The sequence below is a fragment of the Bombus fervidus genome, chromosome 1 (assembly GCF_041682495.2).
Source record: "Bombus fervidus isolate BK054 chromosome 1, iyBomFerv1, whole genome shotgun sequence".
NCBI classification, from domain to species: domain Eukaryota; kingdom Metazoa; phylum Arthropoda; class Insecta; order Hymenoptera; family Apidae; genus Bombus; species Bombus fervidus.
The window spans coordinates 14,534,915-14,547,527 of record NC_091517.1 but is presented as its reverse complement, the minus strand read 5'-3'; the positions used below and the strand labels follow the sequence as shown (position 1 = coordinate 14,547,527).

General features: G+C 35.8%; 1 protein-coding gene across 2 annotated transcripts; it reads left to right on the top strand.

The window, feature by feature from the left end:
* The first annotated feature begins 189 nt into the window (after positions 1-189).
* LOC139987268 (modular serine protease-like) lies at positions 190-8,912 on the top strand. 2 transcript variants are annotated; one of them, XM_072003315.1, is made up of 10 exons: positions 190-318; positions 1,018-1,221; positions 1,327-1,519; positions 3,626-3,730; positions 4,239-4,450; positions 5,565-5,780; positions 6,254-6,418; positions 7,035-7,333; positions 7,681-7,837; positions 8,314-8,912. In XM_072003315.1, exons 1-10 carry the CDS (start codon positions 261-263, stop codon positions 8,499-8,501), a joined length of 1,797 nt encoding a protein of 598 aa, XP_071859416.1. In that variant the 5' UTR covers positions 190-260; the 3' UTR covers positions 8,502-8,912. The 2 variants fall into 2 exon arrangements, with proteins under 2 accessions (XP_071859416.1, XP_071859405.1); XM_072003304.1 differs by having other exon boundaries at positions 1,018-1,519.
* The last annotated feature ends 3,701 nt before the right edge of the window (positions 8,913-12,613 follow it).

The window sequence follows — 12,613 nt, the reverse complement described above, 5'->3', positions numbered from 1 at the left end:
ATCGTACAGCTGCTATACTGTAGTATAGTTCTCGTAGCATCCTACAGTCGACTTTCAGTTTGGTGATGACGCGAAGTGAAGGCGACTAGTTCATCGTTGCCTATCAAGGTTCCCACTTCTCTTGGAACTCGTGTGTGTGATCGTGGGACGGCCCAGATATTCGTGGACGAGCAACAAATCGGTTTTTAAGTCACCACGATTGTCAGTCATTTCTCCACTATTGTCCATGGTCGCAATGATTTTGTGGAGTTAGCACAGTTATGAATGCGTGCGTTGTACTTTTGGTGGTCTTCTTGTTGACTGATCTATCAGCATCGCGTGAGTAGCTGATGTTAAGGTCGATTTCCATGACTGATCGTCATCAAGTTTCATGGGAGCAAAGAACATGTGCATGGCGTGCATGGGATACATACGGGGTACAAAAGTTGCGCTTCGAGAGATTTTTAAATGGTTGCTATTGGTTGACGCTTTTTTGAAAAGTTTAATTTTTTTTTTAATGTAGGGTAGAGAGTTTAGCGGACGAAAGATAAGTGCGCAGTGAAGATGATTTTGGTGACTGGAAATTATATTGTTTGAGATGAATGATAGTTTAGATGTGTGTTTGAATCATTTTGAGAGACCTGGACGTTTAGCAACACTTTATAAATTAAAATTATCGTTTTACGAAACAGAGCCGAGAATTTCAATACTTTATCATTTTTATCACATGAAGACTTGTATACTTTGAAAAAACAGTATGTTTTTAAATTTATAATTATATGTAGGTGTTCGTCTTTGAACAAATGGTAGATTAATTAATTCACTCATGTTTAAAAAAAGATTCGTTGCATCAAACTTTAGTTATATTTTCTTAAACGCTCACTGAAGTAAACATTTTAATGAGTTCTTTCATAACTCACGCCTCTTCCGGAAGCGATTCGCACGACATAGCGACGAACCGGCGCGGCATAACAATGTGCTCACGATAACGTTTAGAAATTTATCATCACGATACAATTATTATTTCTACCTTGTTAGTGGCCGATCAGAATGACGCTGGCAGATTGAAAAGAAGCCCACAACGGGGACCTTCCCCTGATCCTCCTGGTCGTGGACGAAACAAATTTAATGCACCACGAGGTCCTCCAGGTGGTTGGGGGCCTCCTGGATTAAACCGTGGTGGTGGTCCTCCTGGACTTCCACCTGGATTAAACCGTGGTGGTGGTCCTCCTGGACTTCCACCTGGATTAAATCGTGATGATGGTTCTTCTGGACTTCCACCTGGATTAAACCGTGGTGGTGGTCCTCCTGGATTAAACCGTGGTGGTGGTCCTCCTGGACATGGACCCCCTGGACATAGGCCTCCTGAATACAACCCTGTTGATGATCCAGTTGATAAAGAAAAACAGAATTTTGATTATGACAACGACAAACCACAGAAAAACCATAACGTGTTACCTTCGAGAAATGGTGCACCGCGTGATGATGAGGAAATCGAGATATCCAGTGAACGGTTTTCCGATGACAAAACTCAGTGCAGGTGAGTTTTGTTCTTCAACTAAATAAGAGTGAAAAATATGATTGGTAGATTTTTCGAGGTTATCAAGGTTCATTGATCCTTTTACAACGGATTAAAACATCGAAGAAAGATAAGATAAATGAAATAGAAAATAATTTCTTCATCTGTTACTTCCAATTTTGTATAGAAAGTAAACGTTAACAATTGCATTATGTATGCACATGACGGTTTTTCGGATTAAGTCTTTATCAGACAACGTTGCTTAAAAGTGTTGTATTTAAAAGTGTGAAAGCTTAAAACCGTATAGCAAACGTGCGTATAATACGGTATTTGCATATGTTGAAGCGCGTAGCCACAGACCTGATCATAAGGACTGTATTGTACTGCGTGGTTGATAAATATGCTTGTGAAACTGAGCAATTCGAACGTTCAAGAATAGCTAGTGATACGGTCACGTAGCAACTGAGTATTATAGGATTGATTGTGTGAAAGATACTTGGAATAATTTAGAGATGGCAAGCAGCTTGATGTTAAACGTTATGTTCGTCTAAAATAATAGCAACATTGTTCCTAGATGATCTCGATCTATCTCTGGAATGAGGAATTATCGCAAATTAGTATCGAATGAATATCTAAGTAGATTGTTCAACTTATACCATAATATATTATGAATATATTACGGTACATTTCTTTTTATAATTCCTAATAGTCACGTTAAATTTCGATCGATACGAAATAAAATTATTGAGTACGAAAGAAAAAAGCAAGACAATAGGGATATGGTAAATTTTAATTTATAATTAAGCAAAATGAAAAATATAGCCGATGTATAGCTTGACAGGTTGATAAGTCTGTCTGAATATCCAAGTATAATAAATGGACTCGTATACACTCGGCCGTAATATTTCATAATTTGCATGAAATAAAAATTAAGTATCAGTCAATTCATCCATAGACGGAAACGTTTTATTTCAGAAACGAAGACATATTTTTGGTATTTTTAATATTGCACTTCGAAGTTATTTTTATAGTGTGTTTTTATATATAGCTATTGTATTGTATTTTCGTTATTTGTATAATTCGAAGGAATCGCGTAATAAGCGTGACATACGGTACAAATGACAAACAGATGAACAATAAAATTCGTAACGATTAAATATGATACGACATGATACGATACGATACGATACGATACGAACGGTATCGTATCGCGCGGATTGCTTTTCAGTAAACGCGTATTCGACAATCGAGGCAGTTTTGCTATATCCGGCTATGAAATATTTCGCCCATTCAAATTGTCCTAATGAATTTCAGTTAACTAAAAGTGACAAACGTGCGCCATGGTGAGATTACTGATGGAAACTCGATTCGGGAACACGATCTACTCGGGTAAATAGCGATAGAAACAAGTGTACGTTTGTAGCTTGATTTCGAATCGTTAGTTTCGCTTCCTGTTAACTGATACGTGAAATCCGACATCGCTATACGATTCCATTTTGTATCGAACAATCGTTCCCCATTCTTTTTTTAAATTCTCGTAATTTGTACGTTGTACAATGCTTCATTTTGTATCGGATTTTGTTGGAAGTTGTGAGATATTCGACGAGCAGTTTGGATCCTTAGATTGAGCAAAATGAACCTGAAGCGGAAAAAAATTTGCTGACCGTTTGTATTAAAAATTCCAGTCAGATGATGATTCTAGATTTAGCTTTTCAGTGAACGTTATAATACTATGGAATTTTAGATAAAAGAGCGCAGATAATGGAATATAATATATTTATATTTTAATTCTTTCCAGCGTATACGTCCAAGATTTACTGTAATACAGGATCTCACATAATAATGGCCCTTACTTTAAAAATTATCCTATGAAAATTAGCCTGTCATTATTTCTAGAATTACATTACATCTAGAGCGTATTACAGTTAATGTCATTGCTTTATCGCGTTATGATTAAAAAAAAAAAAATTCGTCCCGAAATGGTTAGACAAATTCCTCGAATTTTTCCCTGATTTCGTTTCTGCTTCCTCTCCTTTATCCGAAGTGCAACGATACAATCGCAGAAATACACTGCACGCCATGTGTTTTCAAACACGTAATCAACGTTTGTTGTCATTTCGAAAACAGGAAAAACGAGTTCCGTTGTGGAAGCGGCGAATGTTTACCGAAGACAGCAAGGTGCAACGATAAATTCGATTGTCGCGATTTGAGCGACGAGCGCGAATGTGTCAAGTAAGTTAATTTACTTTGATGAAAGATAAATACAAGTCACAACAAAATATTTAAGGACCAAGAAAAAGTACGTGTTACACGGGAAATTTTTCGACTGTTTGCGTAGAAAATGTTATGAAAAATGCAAAGATAGCGAAACTCAGCACGTTGATTGTCGTAATGCTCGTCGATGACCCACGTTACTAAAGCTTTTATAATGATTAAAATAATCGTCTTTTTTTTTTTTTTATAATATAATTTTCATGAAATAAAACTTTTTACAATGTAAATGTCTTAGATAACATCGTCGCAGAAAAAATGCACCAATACAATATAATATGTTGCAAGAATTAAATGTCATGGTGTAGTATATTTTATTCCCAAGGAAAAATATATAAAAAACGTGTGACAGTCAACGTGTTAACCAAGAAACGGCAAAAGAAAACTCTGCTGTAACGAATTCAATTATTCTCTTATTTGCTGTCCGTTTAATTACGACACTGTTAATTATCGTGGCTGGACATTGTAGAAAATCGGAAAACGGCTGCGTCCTTCCCGAACAACCCGAAGGTGGAAGTTACGAACTGGGTGGCTGTGGTAAACCTTGCCCGAAACGTCCGGGAGATAAAGTTCCTAGTAACAGCATTCTGAATTACACCTGTCGGCACAATTACATTTTGAACGGAAGTGCCGTTCCTGTTTGCTTCAACGACAAATGGTACAACCTGCCCTCGTGTCTCAGTAAGTTCATTCGATTACGGATTTTACCAAATTAGCGAAAGTAATTTACGTCGAGAATTCTGAAAGAGTAAAACAGTGTCAATCGAAAAGAAAATTCAGAGATCTCGATTTAGAATTATCGACGTATTTATCTTCCGTTAAATTCCAGCTTGACTTTGATGGCTTGATGGTAGTTCCTTGCTTTATGTCACGCTTTATTTAATTTATATTATTTCAACGTATAAGTGATGTAACGATTGCATGTTTCCATGGAATTATTACGAGTTATGATATTTACAAATAGTTAAATATTAGATGTGTACAACAATGATTACTGTCGTGTTTGTGTTGGAATAGTTAGAGATCTAGCGCTAACGTAAAAAGAATCAATTAACTATGCGACTGGACTAATGTAAACGATGGAAGATAAGGAAATAATTGTACGATATCAAAGGTTTAGTCTTACGAAATACTAAAATTTCAAGGTGCATGTGTGACATTTTTTAAAATCTATCTTATGATTTATACTTCACGCACGTATAAAACTGAAATTTTTCGAGAAATATTTATTTGACGAAATATATTACGATAGAAACGAGCGTGAGCCATAAAGATTTCTCGGTTCTACCGTTTACCATTCTACCATTTTCAACTCGAATGATAGTAATAGATTCTAGTACAAACTGATTTCGAATTCGAGAATATTCGCTCGCTTTGTTTACATTAAATCTATATAGTTAACTAAATAGGATGAAATTTATATAATTCACTGGTATTTCGTAAATTAATTGATTAATTACTGTGTTATCCGACGTGTTATTTGAATTATTGATTATTCCCTCTTCGTTGCAGTTTTTCTACCCCAGCTCTTCTGTATAAAATATACATAATTAAGTATCATGTGACAGTAGTTTAAATAATGACATTTCAAACATAATCAAAATAATAACGTTATAATATAATACTTAATAAATGATATATTCAACAATATTTCGTATAGATGGAACAAACCTTTTTATAAAAAATATTGAATTTAAAGTAAAAAGCGAGAAAAATAGAAAGAATCTTTTTATTATTTGTTTAGGAATTAATATTTCACTAATATTTCTCTTTCATCAAAATTTCATTGTAACAGGGATATGTCCACCATTGAACAGTACCACGGTGAATATTTTATGCTCGTACCAAGGAAACGAAGTGTCTTGCAGCGATCGAATTAAACCTGGAACGGTGGCGACTTTGTCGTGCAAATCGTTTTACAAATTGTCCGTGACGAATGACCCAGCGTATCGTACAGTCACTTGTCTAGAAGACGGATTATGGGACCGTCGTCTTTTCCGTTGTCTTCCAGGTAATGATGATTTTACGTATCTTGTTTCCAACATGCTGCTCTGATTCTTGGAACAGAGCAAAGAATAATTTACACGCTTGTAATCATAAATAGTACGTGTGTAAAATTAATAAGAGCAGTTAATGCATTCTTGATAAGTTTTGGTCATTGAGACTGAATAAATTTTGTAAAAAACAACAAACCAGCCAAATACTGTTAAATATTTCCCAAATACATTTTCTACTTGGAATTTCTACTTGGAATCTACTTGGAATCTACTTGGAAATTTCTTTTTTTAAATAAATTAAATTTTTAGAAAAAGGAAGACATAGAAACGACCAATGTTACTGCATGTTGCTAAAAAAAAAAAAAAATATTTTATGAAAAATATGAATCAGACATTTTATGAATTAGCCTTGCTTGTTTCTCCACTGTTATTAATTCAAGGAAAGTTTAATGTATTCGATCTAATTTAATTTATTCTGCTTCGTCAGAGTGTGGAATACCCATTTCACAAGGTAACACGTTGGTCGTGAACGGATTCGAGGCAAAGTTCGGAGTATTTCCGTGGCATGTTGGCATCTACCGCAAAAACTCAGCAAACGAGTACGAGCAAATTTGCGGGGGCACACTTATAAGCAACAATCTAGTTGTATCAGGTAATTTCGTTCGAGAAAATAAATTCCTGCTTCGAAGTCACGCGAATATATTTGACAGTTGCATTTCATATTCACAGATAAAATAAAAGATATCACAAAAATGTGCTTTCCATTAGGTACACTGGCGTTAAGTATTTGCAATTAGTGTGCAATTTAATTACAAGATATTTAGCTCAACTATACATTTCGCATAGAACGCGGAACTATTTAAATGACAATTATCCAATATATTATTAAACATCGACATTCAACGAGATCATATTTAATACTTATTGTATGCTTAAGATGGCTATTCACGCTGTATGTCAATTTCCTACTAAACACATACGTTTGCAATGAAAATCTTGTAATTTTCATATACATTTTCAGATAGTTTTTAGATTCTATCGATATAATTATGACAGTCGTGTCTCATAATAATGCTAATAATATCTCAAAATATTTCATATAACACATACCATATGGACGTTTTCTATGATAAATGTTCGAATACCTTTGAACCAGAGTGTATATTTTACATATTTGCAATAATCTGAAAGTACCCAAATACTACTCGTATACAATATACACAGTAGCACATATCACGGATAAAGGATGGCAAACATTGTTTCGATAGCTGCCCACTGTTTCTACGACGAGGTGTACAATACAGTGCTTGACAAATCGAAGTACGCGGTGGCAACGGGCAAGCACTATCGCGATTGGAACGCGGACGAGAATTACGAGCAAAAATCGATGTTGGCCGAGATTTTGACACCGGAACGATATATAGGGGCGAGAGGGAATTTCGCTCAAGATATAGCCCTTTTGAGATTGACTACTTCTTTCGAGTTAACTGCTCAGGTGCGTCCGATCTGCATGGATTGGGACAATATATACGAACGGAAACAGCTGCAAGTTGGCCAAAACGGAAAGGTAAGATCTTGGTTATTAATTAAGAAATATCCAGCTACGGCAACGTATTACCTTGATTAATTTCAGCCAAGTTGCAACGCTATTTTCTCGCCAGATTTCCGGCCTTTTTACCTACCTTTCCTCTTCCGTGACTGGTTTCAGCTGGCTAATTAAGTCACGCTGGATTATATTTCCGTAATTAATTCACACGCCCGTTATGCCGCGACATCGTTCTATTTCAGCAATTAATTTGATTCCCATCTGCCAGCGATTTTTCTTTCTTTATTTTCTCCGCTTTGTTATGAAAGTAATGTGCTTTTAATTGGGAATCGTGAATGGTTCTAGGTTTTAGACGTTGTTCATTTCAGGCTGTTGGCTGGGGCAAAACGATTGAAGATGAGCCGAGTAAGGTCCTGCAGGAAGTGAACTTGCCGTATATACCGTATGACCAATGTTTATTGGCTGTACCATTTGATTTCCGCGGGTACATTACGTCTGACAAGTTCTGTGCCGGTAATTTGAATGGTAAGTAGACGTTTAGAATGAATTATATTATCAATCGGTGAATTTTATTAATTTTTTAAACTATTGCACAATTCGTATCTATATGTTTAATTAGAACTATATACCTTCCGAGATTATAATCGTATTAATGCAGACACTTTGCGATCCTGTATAAAAAAGTAATAATTATTCCTTTATTTTGTTTTTCTCTTTTTTTTTAAATTTGTAATTTATAATTTCCAAAAACCTACTGCAACGAGCATAATAAATATACCGAGTGATTCTACGCTTCAAAATCAAAAAGTCGATTAAACAGTACACACGCACAGTTGACTTTTATTTGAACGTTTGTTTCCATCGTATCGTACAAATGCTAGTAAAGGAAATACACTGAAACACAGTCATTCGACGAAACTCGATCATTAAACTGCTAAGCTATGTTTATCAGCAGCGGAAATAGAATTGACAATAACCATGATAAATCATTCTATTTGCAGGATCCAGTCTCTGCGAAGGTGACAGCGGAGGAGGACTGTTCTTTCAAATGGAGGAAACCTGGTATCTACGCGGTATAATTAGCGTCAGTCCAGTGAAGGATCATAAGTGTGATTACCACACCTACACGGTGTTTACCTCGACTGGTTTTTTCCGGGACTGGATTCGCGACGCTTTTATCGCTACTTAAACAACACGCACGTTCACTCGTTTCGTAAACTTACAAGTTCGTTCAACGATCGAGAATTGAGCGATTCTGTATCTGATGAACAGCGAGAATGAGTTCGTCACAATGGCTTTCGTCTGAGAATGGAAAACATCACCTCAAATGAGATGAGAGAACGTCATTGTAGAAAATGTTATTTTCGAAACGTTACTTCGTTACAAGCACCAGAATTGCTTTTACACCGGTGAAAATTTGCATACCTTGGAAAGATTAATTTAGGTACGTCAATCTGGAGTAATCATTTCGAACGAATAAACTTTCTATTTTTAAATAAATTAGATAAGTCACTCTGTTTGATTTATGTTGATTAATAACTTGAAAAACTATTTCTCGCGAATTTCTCTTAGAAAATATTTTCCATCATTTATGTGATTATCTCGTCTAATAAATTTCGTAACATTTCTAATTTTTCCAATATCATGCGCAGTTCGTAAACCTTGGCAACTTGGCAAGCGACTGCTAATCTCGCGTAAATCGTACTTTCAGTTTTCAGGAGTGCAATTTTATAGGGTATACGTGCAATATTTTTTGTGCGTCGTGTTTTCGCAGCAATCTCGCCGCGATAAACGTTTTACCAGAGCAACGGCACTGTAACACAAACGGGCAAAGACATTTCGATGATTCACCAAAAAACAAAACAAAAAAAAAAAAAAAAAAAGAAGAGTGCTGTTTGATCTACGACAAAAGCGCGATGGCTGTGGCGCTGAAACGGTCCAACCGGGCTCTAGAACGAATACTACCTTTGATATTGGCTTTATCCGGCCAGGGATCTAAATTAGCACCGGCTCGTTATTTATATCGCAACTCCGTTATTTATGACTCCGGCTCGCCGCTACATGAACTTTTTTGTCCGATCCGAATGTATCGTATTTCCCGTAGGAATTTCCAAACGGTGTTGAGATTTTTTTTTATCTACGACGATGTTCTGCGCCGTAATCCGCGTTGACTTTTATTTCACGGCTTCGTCGGCTTCGATCACTTTCATTTGCGGATAAATTCAACTACGAAATGTGTTTACCGTTAATAGATATTTTAATCAATCCATTCCGGAGAACGCATATTTATAGCGAAGGAAATGGATACCAGTTTTATAGAACGGTGCACGAAATTGGGAAAAATCATATCTTTTTTCTGTTTGCTGTTAGAAACAAATGTTAGAGGAGAAAAAGGAGAATGGTTGCAGAAGGACTAGTTTTATCTCTTTATCGATTTAGGATCGTATATTTTCGTGATTACAATAGGAGGTATATGTGTATTACGAAGTTGCGATATACTGCTCATTAATTATATATGAAATTTGTTATTAAAATAATGTAAACTTTTTGGTTTTCGTATTAGTAAAATACTACGAGTTTTGAATATCAAGTCAACCGTATGTGAATGTTAACGACGATAATGAATAGCGAAAATATCGTGGGATGAGATCTTATTATGGAATATTATACATTTTTTAAAAGGAGAACAATTTTGAAATTTTGTTATTCACCGAAAGTTATCTTGATCTAACATTTAGAACTAAACTGTAATATCTAGGATAGCTAAACAGAAGGTTCTAATCGAACAGTATTTTAGCAATTAAAAACATCACACGTTTGTGAGTCATATTAGAAGATTAGATGTGAACGTGTAAATCTATCATTGCTAATTTGATCCAAGTCTATTTAGTATTATCTCCTGTTTACGATCAAGATTTGCAATATTAACAAATTCTTACTCATCTTCTAGCGCGTATGATGCTGCGTAGTTTTTCTATTTATAATATGAGATTGTACGTAATTAACGAGAAAAATTAGATAAGAACGAAATCGTATTTTGATATAAAGCAAGGAGCGCAGAATCTGCGTGTAATATTGGTCCAATCACATTGGTCTGTCTAATACGATAACAATTAATTATTTAATTAGCTGGTTTGCAATCGTCGACGTCGAATATTGGCAGAATGCTCGTATTGAGCAGTGTGCGAGGTGCGGTATACGTTTGTGGCAATCGATGTTTGCTTTGCATACTATTCATACGTTTATGGCTGACGCGTGTTTGCCCATTTGTGAACGGGCTTGCGATTGTGCAACTAAAGGGGTAGATGGATTATTTGATAAAATTGATACTCGACGTTTAAAACTTTTGTACGTATCACGGACAGCATGAATACGAATACAGCAAATAAAAACGATTCACCGCTTTTTTAATACATATGTATATGTATATGTATATATATATATATATATATATATGTGTTTCAATGTTTGATTACGTGCGTGGCAGCGAGAAATTTTCATTTGGAATTGATAAGCGTGAACAGATATTTAAATCGCAACAAACGCGCGCGTAGTGGGTCAACGTTTGCCTGGATCCATAGTTTGCGCGAGCGAGATATTTCAATATTTGAAGAACGATTGAAATTATTATATAATAGTCTCACACATTTATCAAGGAGAGGAAGGGATCATGCGATTTGTGGAGTTTGGATTTTGAAATAAAAGACTGCGAATAATTAACTTCCATGTTCAGGCTAAATTCCAATGTTGATTTCTCTCCTTTAAATGATTCAAAGTAGATATTTAAATAGCCTGAAAGAATTTTAATATAATGCTTGTATCTTCTATCTATATATGTACACCCTATAAAGGGTGTAATAAGAACACCGGTCAATATGCAAAACAAAATGAAGATATTCTTTGCTTTGTTGGCAATCTGGTCGATCTTCGACGTGCTCAATGTTTTTGGAGTAACAGCCCCGTGGAATCCTTCTTCCGCTGTCGAAAGGAAGTAAGTGTGACGGATTATGCCTTGGTAATTTATTATGTAATAAAAACGGTGACACGTAGTCGATTGGTACTTTAGATGTTGAGATCGTAGATTAATAGCGAAGGTTTTCCTCGATGTCGAGGGGTTTCTTATAAAGGCGAACGATTTATTTCACAGACTTTCAGCACAGTAACAGAAGGTATTTCTCACAGGATCGGCAGTTTTGTAAGCTCGACCTATCATGTAACCAGAAATATGTTCGGACACGTGTTGAGCGCACTACAAAAATTACAGTGACAAGTGTTTCCTTTAAATTTAACAATACACACGACGGGATATTTTTTATCGAAACAACGAACGATTGTTATATTTGTTTGAATGTTTCTGGCTGTAAATATGTAGTTAAATATGTTTACCATGTAACGTGTCCGTATAGTGGCGTAAATAAGAACAAAGCATGAAGTATAATCAGCCGTTTTTATTACAGACGGAGATATTAATTTTGTTAAAAGACCTGGCGAAAAGACGAAAACAAAGAAGAAAGTTCTTTTATGTATGTAAAGACAGCTTGAAGGAAGCTGTAAGGTATTCTCTTCTGGGTTTTCTTGGTCTCGCAATCTTTCGGAAGATTATTGAAGAAAGATCAACAAATGGAAAGCAACTTTTATCCACAAAGACATAGAATATTACTTCTGTTGCCATTTCTCTTTGAAACTTTAATATTTGTTGTTTCATTCTTTTACACTGGACCAGAGATATTTTCCTCGGAAGATGCTTCACACTTTTAACACGTACTATTTTTTATTAGAAATCCAATTATCGAAGAGAATAATTCACATTCACATTCGCATCCATATTCGTTTAAAAGTTAATTATGATCAAAAACCAATTATCCTCTATCTGAAGGTACAAAGAACGAATGTGGGAAGATGGCGAACGAAAAAGTTATTAGTTAGGAGGCAATACGCGTTTTATCATTTCTTTCAATTACCACCTACGATTTGCCTTTATGAATGAGCCTGGAACGAGTGTTTTAGAGACCTCTTACGTCGACGGCGTTAGGGGTCGGTTGGCCGGCGCGTGGCTGTATTTTTCTTTGGGCTTTTAATTAGTCCGGTCATTAATTAAACACAACTTAGCCCGGTTCGGAACCCGGTTGCCGCCGCTGCTCGACATCCGCCGGCTCCTAACCCTTTTTTTCCGGTTCACCATCCACCTTTTCTGTTCCGCTTTGCTACACTCCACGAATTTTTACCTAGTATGCCTCCAACGTGTAAACATGCCGGCGCCAATTTATTTCATCGCGGGGAACATTTTAAAACAGCGGTCCA

Coding starts and splice junctions, on each gene's coding strand:
- LOC139987268 (XM_072003304.1), top strand. CDS start 261: ATGAATGCGTGCGTTGTACTTTTGGTGGTCTTCTTGTTGACTGATCTA. Junction 319..1,017: donor GACTGATCTATCAGCATCGC/GTGAGTAGCTGA, acceptor CTACCTTGTTAG/TGGCCGATCAGAATGACGCT. Junction 7,334..7,680: donor AAGTTGGCCAAAACGGAAAG/GTAAGATCTTGG, acceptor TGTTCATTTCAG/GCTGTTGGCTGGGGCAAAAC.